This window comes from Eublepharis macularius, chromosome 3 (assembly GCF_028583425.1).
Source record: "Eublepharis macularius isolate TG4126 chromosome 3, MPM_Emac_v1.0, whole genome shotgun sequence".
Taxonomy (NCBI): domain Eukaryota; kingdom Metazoa; phylum Chordata; class Lepidosauria; order Squamata; family Eublepharidae; genus Eublepharis; species Eublepharis macularius.
This window is the reverse complement of record NC_072792.1, coordinates 167232639-167251757: the sequence shown is the minus strand read 5'-3', so window position 1 is coordinate 167251757 and position 19119 is coordinate 167232639. Positions and strand designations below refer to the sequence as shown.

The 19119-nt window shown below is 46.3% G+C and overlaps 1 protein-coding gene across 1 annotated transcript in view; it reads right to left on the bottom strand.

The window, feature by feature from the left end:
* Positions 1 to 3894: 3894 nt before the first annotated feature.
* Positions 3895 to 19119, bottom strand: part of MTMR2 (myotubularin related protein 2) — a 49218-nt gene continuing 33993 nt past the window's right edge. The window contains exons 8-15 of the mRNA XM_054974934.1: positions 18127 to 18276; positions 16801 to 16989; positions 15075 to 15260; positions 14447 to 14653; positions 13713 to 13805; positions 11243 to 11356; positions 9187 to 9363; positions 3895 to 5490 (exon numbers count right to left, since the gene is read on the bottom strand). Of these exons, the coding sequence (XP_054830909.1) occupies positions 5329 to 5490; positions 9187 to 9363; positions 11243 to 11356; positions 13713 to 13805; positions 14447 to 14653; positions 15075 to 15260; positions 16801 to 16989; positions 18127 to 18276 (1278 nt within the window). The 3' untranslated portion in view covers positions 3895 to 5328. The remainder of the gene's footprint in view (positions 5491 to 9186; positions 9364 to 11242; positions 11357 to 13712; positions 13806 to 14446; positions 14654 to 15074; positions 15261 to 16800; positions 16990 to 18126; positions 18277 to 19119) is intronic.

The following is a 19119-nucleotide window of genomic DNA, read 5'->3' as shown; positions in this document are numbered from 1 at the left end:
TAGCCCTTCTGGACTCACTCCCACACCACAAGAGCGGCGTCAGCAGAAGCTGAGGCTTGAGAAGGCTGCCTTGCTAGACCAAGTGGTCCACTAGAAACAAGCCCTGTCTTCCAGCTCTTTGCCTCTAGCTCCAGTCTAGGCTTCCAGGTCTCCCCTACTCCAGGGGAGACTCGATCAGGCCTGACTGCAGAGCACAGAACACCCGATTGAGCTGTGGGTGGTTGGGGTCTCACCTCTGTGCTCTACTCTCTTCTGTTGCTGCTTTAAAGACTGAGTCTGAACTAAAATGAAAGCAGCGATGAAGCAGCCTCTGGCTTTCAGACTTTCTGGCATAGTGACACTTTAATATTTGGTTTAGAATGGCCCACAGGTTCAAATCCTCTCCTAAAACATGAGCTTACATATTGCAGAATTGTCACTTTGCAAAAGTTTTGTTGGGATTGATTCCAGACAACTGCACAACAGAATGTCTACTGAAAGATGCCACAAATGAAGCAGCTAGCGCAGCTAGTACTTAAACACCTGGCGCACATTGATGGGGCATTGATACCTGTGATTCTGCACCAGAATTAGGTGTGATGGATGGGAATACTTTGTTTAAGGAGCAATGCTCTTGCCGCAATATATTTGGTCACGAGAGCCTGTCAGCCTGGCCATTAACCAATTGCTTTATACATTATAGGGTAAAGTAATATTTGACAGTTGCTTCCCACTGTGAACTCTAGCTGAAGCCAGTGTTAAGAACTCTTTAACCAAAGTGCCACAATGAGGATGTTAGACGTGCAAAGCTACAGATTAACTGGCCAAGAGTAAGTCACTGTCCCGCCGCTCAGTTTCCCATCAACTGAAGCTTCTCCTTGGGAAATAGAGACGACCTAGAAGTAGCTGGCGGATTGGTCCACAAAGCAATGGAATCGTGGAATCGTCATGTCTGCCTCCATAGCGAGGGACTGGCAGGTAACTGTGGTGGGAGCACCAAATGCCGTAGCTACAGCTGAACCTAAGTCACTGTGGACTTCCATATTTCCTTCATTTATGGGGACCCAAAGTGACTTACAAGTTACAACTTTCTCCCCTGCTCCATGATATCCTCACAACCACCGTAGGAAGTAGGCTAGAGAACAGGTGACTAGCCTAAGGTCACCCAGCCAGCTTCCATGGCAGGGAGGGAATTCAAACTTGATCCTACACCAGCCACTACACTAAGCTGCCTCTCACTAAGTATCCAATTTGCCTAAGTTGCAAGACCAGTCCACCTGTTAATCCACCTGTTTTACAGAGTCTTGAACATGGATTTGAGAGTAACGGGTGTGTTTGTAAATATGCTGCTGCATGTTCAGGTACCTTGATTGTCATATAAAAATGGCAGTATATTGGCAGAAACAAGGACAGGTAAAAGGTTTTGGTATTCATTTTCTCTCTTTCCTTGAGACAATACATAGTTAATAAGTTTAAAAACATCCCCCCCCCCCACCCAAGGCATCATTGAAAACTAGCTCACACAATAAAGAAGGCCACCCCCTATTTTTTGGTCTACAGAGGTGATACAAGCAGAACGAAGACCATCACTTTAAAATATTGAATGGATCACACTTTCTGGGTGCTTCCTTACATGAAAATGCTCTGCAAGCAGAAAGCTAGCAACACCCAGCTGGCTTGGAGACCTTTTCTTCATGAGGTGCTAGATATCTGACAGGGAAGCGTTCGAAAAGGATATCTGCAACTTGCAAGTCTGTCCAGCCCCTCTTCTCATTTTGTTGCAAGCATAAAAGACAGCTAGGTTGGCCTACCCTAAGCCAACATTTCATTCTCATCTCCCCCACTTCACAGATATACTTGTGCAGGGGTCATTTCGTAGAAAAAGAGCTGCAGGAACTCATTAGCACAACGCATTTGCATATGCCACGCCCCTTGTCATCACCAGGAGTGTGTCATTAGCATAACTGATTTTGCATATACCTCACCCCCTGACATCACCTATCCTGGCTGTTTTGGACCCAATCTTGGCCATTCAGGGCCAAAATTGGGCCCAAAATGGCAAAAAGGGGCTGAAAATGGCTGAAAAGAGGCCCAAAATTGTCAGGATTGGGCCGTTGCTGAGCGGGAGAGTGATCCACCACCTGTCAGAGGCCTGATCCTGGCCATTTTGGGCCCAAAGTGGCCCATTTCGGCCCCGATCCAGGCCAAAACGGGCCCAAAATAGCCCAAAATCAAGTGGTGGGGGCCACCTGACATGTGACCTTTTTGGAGAACTACCGGAACTGCGTTCCTGTGCGTTCCCCCTCAAAATGAGCCCTGTACTTGTGCACTTTGCTTCCTGTAACAAAGACCACATGCCATGCCCACCTTTCTTCCAAGGAGCACAAAAAGGTTCTCCGTTCCCTATATTTATTCTCCCAACAACCCTGGGAGATAGGTCAGGCTGCAAGAGTGATTCACTCTGTAAGGTTCATGGTTGAGCAGGAACTTGAATCCGCATGTCTCCAGTCCTAACTCAACACTATCGCCACTGCACTACTAAAAGCAGCCTTTTAGTTGCAGCCCAATTTCTCCTTCATTGATGGAGGGCAGAAGGGTAGTACACAAATGGGGAAAACAGCGAGAAAAACAATCCTCCCCGCCTCCACTATCTCCTTTCACTGCCTCCTGGGAAAGGCAACACACATGGCAAAGATTAGCCTTTCGTTTGCTAATGGTGTGTAGGGGGGAGGCACCAGAAAGAGAGCAAGAGAAGAGGCAAAAGGTCTGTCGGTAGTGTTCAAATATTTTATAAGTGTGTCAGAACACAGGGCGGCCGAGGCTGTTCCTCCTTTTGCCACATGCCCCGAGAACAGAGCGATAAGGGGAAGGCTTTAAAAACAGGCACTGCAGATTTTTTGACTCCCTCCCTCCCAATGCTGTTACATGAAAAGCTGCATCGGTGGAAATTTACACAACTGATGCAACTTTTGTGCGTCCTACTTCAAACCCACAGGAGAGGGAAAAAAGAGGTCAAAAGACAGGAATTGTACCGAGTGGGACATGGTGTGCCTCTTTGGGTCCAAGCAAGCCAGAATCCAAGGTGAATCAGCTCATCTTTTTCAAACACTGGAGTAGGCAGTGGAAAGGGGAAGAAAGCATGGCGCACTGGAAGATGCCCTGGGGATACCAGCCTCCTCAAACCAGCAAAGGTCCCACTGACTACTCACATCAGCCACAAAAACGATATAGAGGAGTGCTCTCTTTTTAGCAATAGTGGCAGAGCATGCATGACTACGAAGCAAGGGGTGCAGACCAGCTCTGTAGGGAGAAAAGCACATTTCACGAGAACTCAGCGGGATTTCTCTGGGGGGAAGTGTGTGATCACGGCACCAGCAGCCTTAAATGAAACATCCCCCCCGCCCCCGAGCTAATGGCAGCCAGTCTCATTGGGCGGCGAGGGCGGGGGAATAAAGTGGTGTTCTTGGGCATCGGATAGGGAGGGGATAAAGCCTGCCTCCAATGATTTTCTGGAGGGGGCGAGATGAGACAGGCTTTGCTCCTCTTTCAACTTGCAAAAAACATCCCTTTGGCTCATCTTAAATATGGAGGTGATGCTATCAGCTTCCACACAACCACACTGACCCTCGGAGACTACTTTGGCACAACAACAGGGAAGAACTCAAAACCTGCACATCGGTCAGCATGAAGCATGCATCCACTTATCACTGACACCAATGGAATACAACACAGAGATGCCCACCCAAAATACAAACCGTGCCTTTTCGAAGCTGTCCCCAAGTGTTCTAGACTGAAACGGTAGCTATCAGAATCTCAGAAAGCAAAATCATGCCACCCACTGGCTACTACTGGACAATACAACCTTAATACATTTCCTGCCCATGCAGAAAGGTCTTTTGAGTTAAAAGAGTTACGGTTCTTCCACTATAATTTATTTACTCCCTCCCTGCACAAAGTTTAAAAGAAGCAATTCCACTTGTCTCCACAGGCTTCCAAGCGACTTGCTTTGACAACTGCAGCAATGGAAATCTACGGTAGAACTGAAAGACTCTGCGTAGAGTTCGTGGCAGAATAAGAAGCCCGGATTGATGTGCCCCCGCTTGGGTTGTGTTGATATTTGTGTCATAATGATTGATGATCATTGCTATTATGATGTGTGCACTAAGTAAGATATAAGGGAAAATGAGAAGCAATGCAGGAAACTCTACTCTTTCCAAGAGAAAGATTATTTTGACTCTCATTAAATATTGCATTGTGTTAGCGTCAGAACAGGGTTAGCTGAACGTATACAGAGGCTGCTCCTCGACCGTACCTATCCTCATCGATATTAAACTTGCAACGACTCTACTGATGACAGGAGAACCTTGTACAGAGAATGGTCCAAATGCAAAGAGTCTCCTTCGTAGCTGGCCAGGTGCAATGGACGCTGCTGGCACTTGCTCTCGCAAGTTCAGGATGGATCACGGTCCTCTCCCCCATGACCCTGCTGCCCACATTGCATTGTTTCCATGGAAAAAATCCCTCCTCCAGTGGAGGTGATGCACATGCAGCATTGATGCTCTCTTTTTATGGAACATGACCTGTGCCGACATGAAGTGGATGCGGATTGTTTCACATCTCAGAGGATGTTGGTGTTGTATGTTGCAAACGGTGTGTGTGTGTGTGAGAGAGAGAGAGAGACAAGCCTTGGACTGCTGAGCTGACTTTAAAGTTTGTCTAACCCTTTCTTAAGTATGCAACATGACAAATGGGGGACGGGGGCTTGATCTCTCCTCTTCAGAAACTGTTCTTTTCATTGGCAATGGCTTAGAATTCAAATAACTCTTTAGAAACGCTCAAGCTCTTACGTATGCATGCCGAGATTTCTTATCCCCTACCCCCGGAGACTTTCGTTCTTTGAATGTTTCGAGGAGCAGCTTGTCGGGTGGAGGAAGTGGGTACAGGAGCTGCCCCACTGCGTACCAGGATTTCCCCACATAGCCCTTTGGATCTAGGTCCGTTAGTTTGAAGTTGGCGCGATGACTTGTGCCTCAGTTTAAGGTTAGAATGACCTCTCATCACCTTGCGTTAAATGAAGAAATGTTTTCCTTTGGCTTGGAGGCAGGGCAGATGGCTTCCTTATAAAGTTAACTTTCTTGAAGGCTTATTATAATAAAAAAAGGGGAAAAAAGCTTTCATTTCCTATAGTGTTACAATACTAATAAAAACTCCCTAGAAGGGTGTAGGATAATAAATAAGCTGCTTTGACTTCGAGACGCCGCCTTCTCACTTCCATTTTAGTTTTCCTGCTCTCCAAAAATAAGCTGCCTCTTACGACGGGTCCCGGCGAGTTTCGAACCAAGGACCCTGTTACACGACAGTCTGGACGGGAGCGACGCATTGAGCAGGAGAGCCTGCTCTCTCCGAGGACGAGGTGGAACGGTTGGTGATTTCCTGTTGGAGTTCTTCCACTTTCTTTTGGAGTTCGGTCCGCTTGGCAAGAAGTTCCTTGTACCGATTGTGCACTGGCTCCTGTGGTGGGGGAAAAAAAGAAAGTAAAACAGCACTGAGGCTTAGAAGAACTGCAGGATTAGAGTTCAGTGGCACCTTAAGAGAACGACAAGATTTTCAGAGTGTAAGCTTTCAAGAGTCGGAGCTCCCTTCTTCAGACACAGGGCGTGGAGAAGGGAGCTCTGACTCTTGCAAGCTTACTCTGAAAATCTTGTCGGTCTCTAAGGTGCCACTGAACTCTAATCCTGCAGTTCTATTGCAGACCAGCATGGTTACATACCTAAGGCTTGGAAGAGAATCTAGACACTCAGGCAAGGGATAGGGTCCTTCACCATGAAGTAACAACACTGGCCTATAACCTACCACTCCACGAAGAAAAGATTGAAGCTTTCCTCCAGCCTAAGGACCATTCCCCTCCTCCAATGAAAGATTCACTGAAGTCGCAGGAACGGGAGGGACTTCCTCTTGAATTTGACAGGATATTGCCCATTGCTTCTGAATCTATGGCAACAGAAGTCCGTTCCCACATAGCAGATGAGCAGAGGCAGCCTTAGGCAAGTGGGAACGCCCCAATGCTTCTCTGGCCCCTTCCTCTGCAACCACACATAGAATGTCCCATGAGAAGTGGGTTGTCCGCCTGTGGCAGTATCTGCCCAACCATGCTGCTTCTCTCGGTTGCAACTGAGGCCAGATTCTAAAGCGTGACGGTGAGCGAGGTAAAAGAGGGCACTTGTGGGACCTTGCATTGCCCAGTGCCTCCTTTAAACTGGGCTGTACCTTCTGCAAAGATCCTCCGTGTCTCTAATGACATCTAGGTCTGCCCTTATAGAGGAACTGAGCCTGCGGTGCCGGAAAAGCGACTCTTTGTTTTTTGAGGAGACTGAACTATTATTACCTGCTGTGCGTGTGAGGGATTTTGTGAGGAGGGTGGGATGGCGAGAGATCAGTTGCTTAAGTGGCAGCCAAGTTAAGATGGCCCCTGTGTTGGAAGAATCTTTGTCCCTTGTGAAAATCTCTCTGTCACAGAGAGGGACCCAGCCAATTACTATTGGGACCGTGATGGGTTCTTTTCTGTAGGAGGGAAGGGAGAAAGCAGATCTTCCCAAGTCATACAGCCAGTTTGGTGTAGTGGTTAAGAGCGCAGGACTCTAATCTGGAAAGCCAGGTTTGATCCCCCACTCCTCCACTCGAAGCCAGCTGGGTGACCTTGGGCTAGTCACAGCTCTATCAGAGCTCTCTCTCAGCCCTACCCACCTTACAGGGTATTTGTTGTGGGGATAATAATAACATACCTTGTAAACCGCTCTGAGTGGGCATTAAGTTGTCCTGAAGGGCGGTATATAAATCGAATGTTGTTGTTGTTATTATTATTATTATAGGATCAGGAAGCTGACTTGGCTTGCTGGCTTTGGGGCGGCAGCAATGAGTCCAAAATTGTCGATAAAGCTCTGTAGGTTTTTAAAAAGACTCTCCACCAGCTGAACTAGCATCTGTAAGACCCAGGTTCAAATCCCTGCTCTGCTACAAAAGCTTTGTTGAGTGACCTTGGGCCAGTCACACCCTCTCAGCCTAGCCTACCACACAGGGTCATTGTAAGGATAACAAGGGAATGGGAAGAATGTTGCAAGCCACTTTGAGTCCCCACTGGGTATAAATGAAATAAGTAAGTAAATCAGCAGAAGACCAGCCTGAATCAATATTGCACCCGCAGGATCTAGCATTTTCTTAGGGACTGACTTGACCATTAGCAAAAGCTTGTTGAGGATGGAAGCTGGATTTATTTGCAACAATCTTGCAGGGTAGCTGAGGGTCAGAACTAAGTGGGACGGGGACCTGCCTCAATGGACCAGAGAGGAGCTCCACGGTGAGACCACTGCAGGTTGGGGAAATGAGGACGGGATGGCTTAAACACCCTCCTCTTCCTTGCATTGTGAGTTTGGACATAAATTTCCAGGCAGCCCTGAAGCTTAACAGAGAACAAACCCTCTGGAAGCTCCAGTCACAGAACTCAAAAGTTTGGCTCCGAGAAGATTCCTTGTAAAACCAAGCTGGGAGTTCAGAATGAGGCCCTTGTCAGTTTCGTGTCCTCTAAAATCTTTCTTCTAGACCGGTCATAAACGGCAGCGCTTAACGGCTGTGCAGCCAAGGAAAACGCAGCCCTCGAAGTTATGGAGAACGTCATTCAATGTAGCCCTGCTGGGCCTTAGAGGAGGAATACAGTTTTTAAGCAGCGTAGATATACAAACTGAGTGTGCATGTTTTCAAGAAGGCTGCAACCTCTGAAAGGATTTAATCTGTCAATCAACGGAAATTATCTTCGGGAGTCCATTTTAAGTGGCAAGTGTGAGCATCAAGCCCCCAACTTGCTTTTATTTTCCAGGCGGCCAGTTCCCTTCTGTTGCATTCCACGTGCCATACAGCTGCTTTGCACAGGTAGCAGCCCATTTCAAATTAGTTGCTGTGTAAATGCAAAGCCCTACAAGGGAGTGCTTTTTCCTCAGCCAGCACTGGCTCAAATTTGGCCTTGCCTGAAATGCATGGAGTGAAGAAAGTGGATAGAAGACTTTTCTCCTGATCCCATAATGCTAAAATTCAGAGGCACCCAGTGCAGCGGATGGGCAATAGGTATGGGCCAGACAAAAAGAAACTCTTCTTTACTCGACAAGTAATTCAGTTGTGGAATTCCCCTGCCGCTGGATGTAATAATGGCCATAAGCATAGATGGCTTTAAAAGGGGGTTAGATAGATGCATGGAGAAGAGGTCTATAAATGGCTACTAGCTATAGTGAGTAAAGAGAACCACATTCAGAGGCAGTACACCTCTGAAACCCAGTGCTAGGAGGCAACATCATGGGCAGAGGTAGATCTCTGTGCCCTGTTTTGTTGGCCCTCCAGGGCAACTGGTTGGCTGTCGAGCGAAACCGGATGCTGGACTAGATGGACCGCCGGTCTGATCTGGCAGGGCATGAGCTGCCTTATACTGAATCAGACCCTGGGTCCATCAAGGTCATTCTTGTCTTCTCTGACAGGCAGGGGCTCTCTGGGGGGACCAAGGCAGAGGTCTTTCACATCACCTGTTCCTTTTACCTGGAGATGCCAGGGACTGAACCTGGGCCCTTCTTTGGCAAAGCCAACGCTCTGTTGAGAAACCATGCAGACTCAGGGAGTATATAAACCCAGCCTCCACTCACAAAACTAGTTACTGACACTAAATCTTTTGACAGTTTCAGGTGGGCCGTGTTGGCCTGTAGTAGAAGAACAAGAATCGGGTCCAGCAGCACCTTAAAGACCAACAATATTTCCAGGGTAGAAGCTTTCAAGAGTCAAAGCTCCCTTTGTCACTTCTCGAAAGCTCATACCCTGGAAATTGAGTTGGTCTTTAAAGTCCTCCTGGACCCGAATCTTGTTCTAAATCTTTTGTCAGTTATCTGTAGTCCCCCATTTTATCAGGACAGTTCTGCAAATTAGTGCCATCACTCTGTCCTGAGGAACTAAAAACAACCCCTACATCACCCTCAAAGCACCGACTCGTTCTGCATTCTTCATACACATTCTTGGACATGAAACTAGACACTTTGAAATGTCCGAAGTCAGAGACCCAACAGGATGAGAGTCTTGTGGCTTGCCACCTGGATACTTATCAGAAGGTGCAAGGGTGGGGGGGGGGAGCAGAGGTGAGTTTCACCTGGCCCAGTCCTGTCTGCTTCATTCGCTCACCTGTGGTTTCATCCGTGGATTCCACCGGATGTAGTAGCCCACCCAAAGCTCTAGGTGGCGCATGCTCGCCACAGGATACAAGACGTGGTTGGTGTAGCTGGCATATAGAGGGTTGGTGAACTCTTCGAGTTGGCTGTTGATATAGGACCACAGCGACACTGTCTTGTTTGGCAGGCCCTGCAAAGAACAATACGCAAATGCACAGGGCAGTATTAAACCACCAGAGCAGCAAAGAGAATCGTCTTTCAAAGTGTCTCACGTCAATCCCATCGGATTTACAAACCGAAGCTCAATTTAGATGGGAAGCTGGTGTAGTTCGCCAATGCAACTTTGCCTGGATTCACCGTTCATGAGAATGGTCTTGCAATGTAGCAAAGTAGCTAGGCAGACTGCACGGGCGCACCAGGAACCAATAGCCCTTGTGGATAGTGCGCCGGTGCGCTGATCAAACACGCACAGTTGTTTTACAAGGAGAGCAGGCAGCCCGGTTTAACTAAACCACCATGCAAGAACTGCATCCCCACACAAAAGCTGCTTTTGCTTCACCCACATCACATTTAAATCAAGCCCCCCAAAAGCAGAAACAGGGAAAGAGGAGGGAGAATCTCCCACCCCCCCTAATATCTAACAAACAAAGTTCTCTCAGTGTCTCAAAAGGATACATTTTTTTACAAACCCCAATTCATACATACATGTATTCACCCCTTGGCTCAATTTACATGTGCAAGAACACGTAATAAGGTGGGAGAAAAGACGGTTCTCGTTTCTGACTGTAGGGTGGAGGGTCACATTACGGTACGGTCTCTGAAGTTACTTCACTTCACTTACTCCCTGCCTTTCTCCCCAGTAGGGATCCAAAGCAGCTTACGTCATTCTCTTCTCCATTTTATCCTCACAACAACCCTGTGAGGTACGTTAGGCTGAGAGTGTCCGCCTTGCCCACAGCCACCCAGCAACCTTCCATGGGAAAAACAGAGATTGAACATCTAGACCAATCCCTACCCAACACATGTTTAAAAAACACTTCCTACAAACACAGAGCAAGAAAACTGGAGTTATAAGCATCCTCCCTGCTCTGCTATTTTTCTCATTGCATTGTGATTTATTTATATATAAAAAACTGGATTCACATGCCCGCTCTACCATGAAACTTGTCTAGTGACATGGGCCCAGTTGTTTTTCCCAGTCTAACCTCCCACTCAAGGTTGTTGCAAGGATAATACAGAGGAGCAAGAAACCTTGTATGCCACTCGGACCTCCTTTAAGGAAGGGCGAGGGTTTAAAATATATGCCTAAAGCATCAAAATCCTTTGCGTTTTAGAACTTGCCCCTCCACTTTGGTGAGCCCCAATACTTCCGTAGTCTTCAACGATTCGAGAGTGTGTAATGTAATCACGGAATCGTGATTATGTTGGGATTGGACTAGATGACCATGGAGGTCCCTTCCAACCCTATGATTCTAAGTGGATAGAGCAGGCCTCCAAAGCATTTGTGGTAACACCCACAGCATTGAAAAAAACCTTCCAAAACTTGTGGTTGCAAGCCACTGGATTCTGATACAACCGTAGTCCATTCTCCCCAGGGGCCAAACTGTAAATTCAGCATCAAATTCTGCTCAACAGTATCAACAGCTTCAAGCAAAAAGGACTGTTATCGATCAGCTCTTCGCCAAAATCAGCTCTGATTTATGCCGATCAGCCTCCAGTGCTTGGGCTACTGTGCAAGCAAGATTTGTCAGTCCTATGTGGGCTAGGGTTGCCAACTATGGGTTGGGAAATTCCTGGAGATTTTGGGGGTGGAGCCTAAAGAGGGCAGGTTTGAGAAGGGGAGGGATCTCAGCAGGGTATAATGCCATAGAGTCCACCCTCCAAAGCAGCCATTTTTCTCCAAGGGAACTGACCTCTGTGGCCTGGAGATCAGTTGTAATTCCAGGAGTTCTTCAGCAACTACACAGAGGTTGGCAACCCTAATTGTGGGCTTCTAAAACAAGCAACAGAGGAAGGGGGTGGGGCTGGGGGGGGAGCAAAGTAATTCTGTCAAAGCATCTGGGCTTTACCTCTTTCACTCTCTGCTGCTCGCTATTACACAGGAATGTCCCAAACAAACAGCTGTAGAGGTGGTCCAGAACGGTGATCAGAAAGCACTCGTTGAATTCAAACGCCGTGGGGAACTTCAAAAGACAAGCAGAGGCAATTTGTTTATTTTTGCTGGACCGAGCAAGACATGAAAACAGCGCTCCGAAAAACACCGGTCCCCCTTTTGACTCCCAGTGAATAATTTGCTTACATTACTGTCTGGCAACGGTCCTCTGGTCAAAGCCATTTTACAGCTCTCCAAACGCAAGACATTATAAGGTTTTACATATTCAGCAAGGAATGCCGACGGAGAGCCAAAGGCCGGAAGGGTATGACTGCTGTATACTCCGACAAGAAGAGTGCAAAAAGAGTGTTAAAATGAAAAGGTCTGGATGGATCTAGGGTTGCCAGCTCTGGGTTGGGGAATATCTGGAGATCTGGGGAGGGGGTGAAGGCTGGGGAAGGGAGGGACCTCAGTCCACCTTCCAAGGCAACCATTTTCTCCAGGGGAACTGATCTCTGTCGCCCAGTTGTAATTCTGGAGGCTGGGAACCCTAGCTAGTTCAGACCTATAGTTCCATGGAGTCTGGCATGCTGTTTTCAACAACAGTCATAAAAATTCCTTTGGCAGGACACAATACTATCCTGAGTTAGTCCAGCCTAAGCCCACTAAAGACACAGTGTGGACTGGTGTTACTTTGCACTGCAGGAAACCTGCAGGCAGGGGCATGAAAGAAACAGCTTCCCCCTGTTCCTTGCCCCAGAGGCTCGTACACAGAGATAGACTGCCTCTGTACAAGGAGGTTCATTTAGATACACATGGTTTATAGCAGCTGACAGACTAAAATGCCCTAAAACCATCTAATCCTTTCCTTAAAGCTGTTGACATTAGGCTTAGACATCTGGGGGCAATGAGTTCCATACGATAATTAAGTATGTAAACTGTGTGTCAAAAAAAAAAAAGGAAGGAAAAGAAAAACAACATCTGCACCAAAGTAATTCAGATGCCATGCCAAGAAAAAAGACAACGTTTTGCAGCCTGAATGAATTAAACATATACATACATATTTTCCACAATTCATTGTAAGGAACAAAGAGCTATGGAGACTCGTATCAGAGAACTAACTATCTATATTCCTATTCCCGTCCGGCTCCTGCCTAGTTTATGAGATTCTACCAGGCACTACCAGCACATTTTCAGGGTTATCTCTGGAACCAACAGGTTCAGATGCTTGCTCCTTAAAAATGACACACTGAAGTTCTTCTACCAGCCCTTGCTCCTGAGAAAATACTAGCCATGTATTTTTTAAGTTTGTCTTTGGAGCCATGAGGCCTAGAAGGTGGTTGCTTTATTTAAAAAAATGATGAGAATTTTTTAATGCTGAATGTTACGTATTTCAACAAACTCTGCTATTGCAAAACAGTAAAGAGTCAAGCAGCGCCTTTAAGATTAACTAACTTTACTGTAGCATAAGCTTTTGAGAACTACAGTTCTCTTCGTCAGATGCATCTGGACTCTTTACTATTTTGCGACTACAGACTAACACGGCTAACTCCTCTGGATTTCTGCTATTGCACAGGCTGATTACAGACACCATGCCTTCCAGCATCTTCCAGATGAAAACAGGGACATGCTTTTCTCATATCGCTATTTTCATACAGTGGATCATTGATTAATTACTAATTCCACTGAGCTTGGCTTGAGCCTGGACTGTGGCAGTGAGTGGGTATGGGCTCATCCATCACGCTTGGCTCAGATCTGTGCTGCAAAGACCATGACAACCACTACTGGCTATTGTCTCGCTGGTTCAAACAGAGCGGAAGCAGCCATGATGCCAGAGCTGTAAGAGCTTGGCTTCCTCCAGAGCTGTTTTAACGTCTCAATCTACCCTGGCATGCACCAGAAGGAAGTACTATCACCTCCTTCTCTATGGGTGACACCTGGGCTCATTTCAAGGGGGAACGTGCAGGAACGCAGTTCCGGCAGTTCCCCAAAGAGGTCACATGTCAGGTGGCCCCGCCCACCTGACTCTTGGCCATTTGGGGCCTGTTTCAGCCTGGATTGGGGACGAAATGGCCCGAATCGGGCCTCTGACGGGTGGTAGATCACTTTCCCACTCAGCAGCGGCCCGATCCTGACCATTTTGGGCCCCTTTTCAGCCATTTTCAGCCCCTTTTGGCCCCAATTTCAGCCTTGAATGGCCAGGATTGGGTCCAAAACAGCCAGGATAGGTGATGTCAGGGGGTGTGGCATATGCAAATCAGTTATGCTAATGACGCACTTCCGATGCTGTCAAGGGGTGTGGCATGAGTTCCTCCAGCTCTTTTTCTACGAAATGACCCCTGGGTGACACACACACAAAGGGGGAAGATTCTGTCTCCATTGGCTCAAATGTTAAGTTGATAGTGCCACAGCTCCCTCCCCCACTTTACACAAACCTAGAAGTCTACCTGTCTTGTCATCTGCCAGACACTATCGATAAACTGGAGAAAAACAGGAGAGCGGTCTGCATCTGCATGATTCTTATCTCCATGGCCCAGTCTCTGAAACAGAGCAAGAGATGGGGTAAGAAAACAAATAGGAAAAGAAAGAGGACAATACCATTGACAGACAGAGGGATCACGTGGCTCAAGGTTGGCAAATCACCAGGATCCCATTTTCACAACAAATGTAATATTTTCTAAAGACATGGCCAGATGGGAGAAAAGAGTGCTAAAAACAGAGGAGCACAACAGGTTAATAATCAGGATGTACACACACCCTAAGTGTTGATAACAATGCCACGAGTGTGAAGGAAGAGGAAGCCTCATTTGCGGCATGACCTTTCATGGGCCAGAGGCCACTTTGTCTGGTGCGTGAAGTGGACCCCCTCAGTGGATAGGTATATATACTGTGAATAGAGAGAAAAGAAAGGAGACAGGAGTGGAAAATCCTTGGTGGGAAAGCTGAGCAGTACAAAAGATGATGAACCTTTCTGCTCTTTTCCCACACTAGTTGTCATCAACGTGACAACCACTCTTATTGTAAACCGTTTTGAGTCTTTTTTAAAAAATATAAAAGCAGTCTAAAAATCTAGATGTTAACTCAAGAAAGATCCTCCCAAGCCATTCTTGCCCTCTTAGAGTAATTTCAGATTAAGTCTGGGAGATGCGTGTTGTTTTGGGTTCCCAAGCCATCGACTCACCAGCTGGAATCTGTGCCCAAAACTGAGCCATTCCTTCTCCACCAGGACTTCAAAACCTCGTATCGTCCGGTAGTACCCATCCAACATGAGCATAGCCAGAGAGGTCAGCTGAGCAGTTCGATCCCAGCCGTCGCTGCAATGCACCACCACCGAGGTCTTCCCGGATTCCACCTTGTCGGCGATCCGAAGAGCACCCGCAAGAATGAGCTGGAAAGGGGCATTTGAGAGTTTAACATTCGTCACCAAGAGGGAATGACTTGTTGCAAGCAAGACCACAGAAAAGATCCATCTGTATTTTACTCTTAGAATGGAGAAAGGGGACAAGGGCTCTAGGTATGGCCAGGGGCACGAGAATGGAGAAAAGCAAGATGAACGAAAGGGGGTAATTTTAGAAGGGATGATTAAGGCTGCTTGCAGAGTGTGTGTGTGTGTGTGTGTTCGTGTACACAAAAATATCTCCCTGCAGTAGCAGGGAGCGGAAACAGCATACAACTGCTTCCAACATTGCAGTTAGCAATCATACAAATGATGTACTTCATGTTCTCTGACTAGCATGCGACCATCTACAGGAGCTGCTGTGACTGCAGAAGCCATGCACAAAGACACATGAATGTACACACTGACGTACCTTGATATGTTCTAGCCAGTGAGTGGATTCCAAGTTAGACAGCCAGTGCGACTCTTCTATTGTGGGATATACGATCTCCTTGAGTTTCCTCAGTGACTCTCTCATCACGTGGATATTGTGGATGTCCAGAAAGACCAACTCTGCATTCTGATAGGCATCTTCACTTTCATAACCCCCTCCTTTGGCCTGCATTAATGATGCACATTAGACCATCAAGGAAAGATCCCTCATATTGCAACCTCAATGTAATTAAGCCTAACTATCTATCTGACTTCCCATGGCTGTTAACGATCAGTATGAAGACCCTTCTCTGAATTAGATGGGCACGAACCGAAATACGAACCAAAGTTCATCAGGAACCAGCCCGGTCTGTAGTTCGTGAACCACCAGCCCATTTCTTACGAACCACCATGAACTTTAGGGTGGTTCGTTTGGTTCATCACTGCAGACAGCCTGGTGCCAATCAGTTTCCTAGGCAACAGGGGTGAGGCTTTCTGCAGACCTTCTGCTGACCCAAAAGTGACCTTCTGCTGCCCGGAAGTAGTGATTTGCTGGCCCAGAAGTGACGTTTTCATAAACCAAAAACGAACTGATTCGTGAACCAGGGCAGGTTTGAAAAAGTTCATGGTTTGTGAAACATGACAAACCACAAACTGCATGGTTTGTTTTTTTTCTGGTTCGTGCCCATCTCTACTCTGAATCCCATTTATGGTTAAATGAGCTGTGGGGAGAAGCAGGGCCTTTTCTGTGGTAGCCCCAAATGTATGGAAAAAGCTCATAATGGTTGTAAAGAAATACATCTTACACTTTTAAATAAAACACAAAGCCTTAATTTACAGATTACAGCAAGAGTCCAGTATACGTCTAAGACTAACAAAATTTGAGGTAGGGTATGAGCTTACTTGAACCACAGCTCATTTCTTCAGATGCTTTTGGTGGAAGAGAGTGGGGTTTTTCTAAAACAAGTAAGATTTGGGTCCAGTGGCACCTTAGAGACCAACCAGACTTCCAGAGTATGAACTTTTGAAAGTCAAAGCTTCCTTCATCAGAAGTCAAAGCTCCCTTTGACTCTTGACAGCTCATACCCCGGAAATCTAGTCAGTATCTAAGGCGCCACTGGACCCAAATCCTGCTCCTCTACTACAGACCAAGACGGCGACACACCTGAAATTATCTTTAAAAAGTATTTGTTTGTCTTGCTATTTTAATGATTTTTTATTATCATACATTATTCGTTTTGTAAACCATCTCATACTTTGGAGAAAGTAGAGAATAGCTTCTCCCACACAAAGTCCCTCTACTTTTTTTAACCTCATCTTGGAATGTTTGAACAACGATAGTCCACGGTGGAGCCTCCTCAGTCATAGCAAAGGCTATGTTCAGATGTTACAACTACTGTCTCTCTAAAATGGACACAAACTTGGCTTGCAAAACCCTCCCTCCTCATCAGCAGAGTGCAGCTGAAAGTTTCCTTGGCTTGGGAAGCCTTCAGCCAAACTCCAGTTTGTAGGACATCCAAATCCAGGGGCTTGGTTAAAATTCCGGTTTCAAACCCCAGTTTGTGGGGAAGAAATAAACTGAAGTCAACAAGGGGCTACTTCCACCCATGAATGGGCTTCCGTGGATCATATCGGCCCTGCATTTGATTGTAACTTTTACAAATACTGCTGACAAAGTGGTTGACTTCGCCTTCCTAACTGCTGTAGAAATGCCTGGAAGACCCAACCTTATTGGCTACAGCGTTGACGCTTGGCCTGGCATCAAAGATGAAGATCTTGTGAGACTGAGCGTTGGAGTCCATGATCGACTGCAGATACTTTTCATCCTCTTTACTTCTCTTGCCGCTCACGCCAACCATTGGCTGGCTGCAGCGAGTGATCGTGGCTTGGCTTTCCGGGTGAATCCAGGACAAAACCTTGCAGGAGAAAAAAGAAGATTACCAAAGCACTGACTCATGTAGGGAAGTTGCTTTTATGATTTCACTCTCTTTGGGGCTGTGGTCGTTAATGATTCTGATTCCAGTGGGTGCAGAGAGGACGAGAGATAGTGTTAAGGAAGTATCGGTAAATTGTGAAACAGTTTTTCCCAGTCATTCCACACCATCATCAACTCAATTCTACTACCCCTTCTCACAATACACAATGAAACTTATGGACATGTCTGGACCAATGATTTATACAAGATGGGTTCAGATGTAAGACCAAATCATATGAGGGAACTTTGGGTTCACATGGTCACTCTCCCCCCAACTCACATGCCCCCCTGCATGCTCCAATTAACCCCCATCTTGCTTTGCAGCAAACCATAGGTCTGGTTACTGAAATAAGGTTTGCTAATAGATGGGATTTCCATCAATGAAACGGGACTTTCTCACCTCCTTTGTCCTTGAAATGCTATGCTTAGGGGACAGGAGACCCCTAGAACACCACAAGGGGAAGCTGGAAGTCTACAGCAAAAGGGGGGAAATTGGCAAAAACCACACCTTTTCTGTTAGTAGAAACCTACTGCTGGATCTAACCCAAAATCTGCCATTTTGTTCCAATCAAGCAAATTACAGCTTGCACAAACCTTGGCTTGCTGGCAAATCAAAAATGGAGACTGTCTGCACACAAAGTATGGTTTAAACAAACCACAGTTTGCTTGGTTGGAACGTAATTGTTGTTTGCCACAACCCAGAAAGGGAGGGAAGAAAGTGGGGTACATAGGGGTGGAGGGAGGGCAAGGAAGTAGTGTGTGAACCCAACAGTGCAATCCTATGCTGATTTACCTCAGTCTAAGCCCAATGATCTCAGTGGGCTTAGACTGGAGTAACTCTGCATAGGATTGCATTGCGAGAGTTGTTTCCATCACACAGCTTGCACAAGCCTAAAGACTTCCTGGCTCTATAGTGACATCTGAATAGAGCTGTAGTTATTTCCCTGGGCCTGCAGGCTAATTCACTAGATCTTCCTTGACAAAGTTCTGTTGTGTTCTCTTTCTCCCCAACACCATTGCCTTTATTAAGATATCTCCCCAGACTCAAGTTAAAGTTATCTTGCTCTCCCATACTTACAGGTATGCGCCCCCTAGATCGGAATGCTGCCACTTTCTTTAGTTCGTCATCAGGAATGTTGGAGGGAACTACTAAAATGGCAGGATAGGTGTCGCAAAGTTCGTAACGCTCATTCACTTTGGTTATTCTCCAACTTTCATTAGGAATTCCCTGCATCAGAAAAAGCAGCATATTTAAAAATCGCTCCATCCAAACAGACAAGGATAATTCCCACCTCTCTTGGTCTAATTTCCTAAATGAAAAAACATTGCTCTGTATCCTAACTTTTGAAATCTTCCTCCAACCTAAGAAGGCTCCATAGGCTGAAAGAACTTCCTCCAGCCTATGGTAGGAGCTTGTCTGTTATGACCCTCTTTCTTTTTCAGTTAGATTTTTCCTTTAACCCTCTTCTTATACCCACTGGGTAGATTGCTGCCACCAGGAATTATATTCCAAAATAAGTAATTTAAATTTCCCTTTTAATAACGTGCCCAAGCGTCAGGCACCTTTGTGGGTCTATGTGGCCCTGAGGATAGGAATGACAGATACTCGGGGATGAACAAAAAAACAAAATAAACATTTATTTTTGTACAAGATGTGTATCAGTTTCATACTGTTAATTAAGCTTGATGGTTTCAAAAATAGTTGTCAGTTCTTAAAGTTCCTTTTCATAATCTCAGTCACACAGACCTTTATAAACTTTCTCAGACACGCACACAGTTTGGCAGCTTCAAATAGATCAATCACTCACTCAAATATACATAGACTTTCTCTTAGGCGCACACACAAGTTTGCCTGCTTCAAACAGAATGAATATTTACTCTCACAGAGCAGAACCACAAGTGACAAAAGGCACAGATTGGACACTTGTCAGCTTCCCTCAAGTTTTGATGGGAAATGTAGGCAGCTTGGCGGAATGTTGGACAAGTGACAGTTGAAAAGTCCATTGGACAGCAGTCAGAGAGCCAAGCTTCAAGACTAGGATGCCTACATTTCCCATCAAAACTTGAGGGA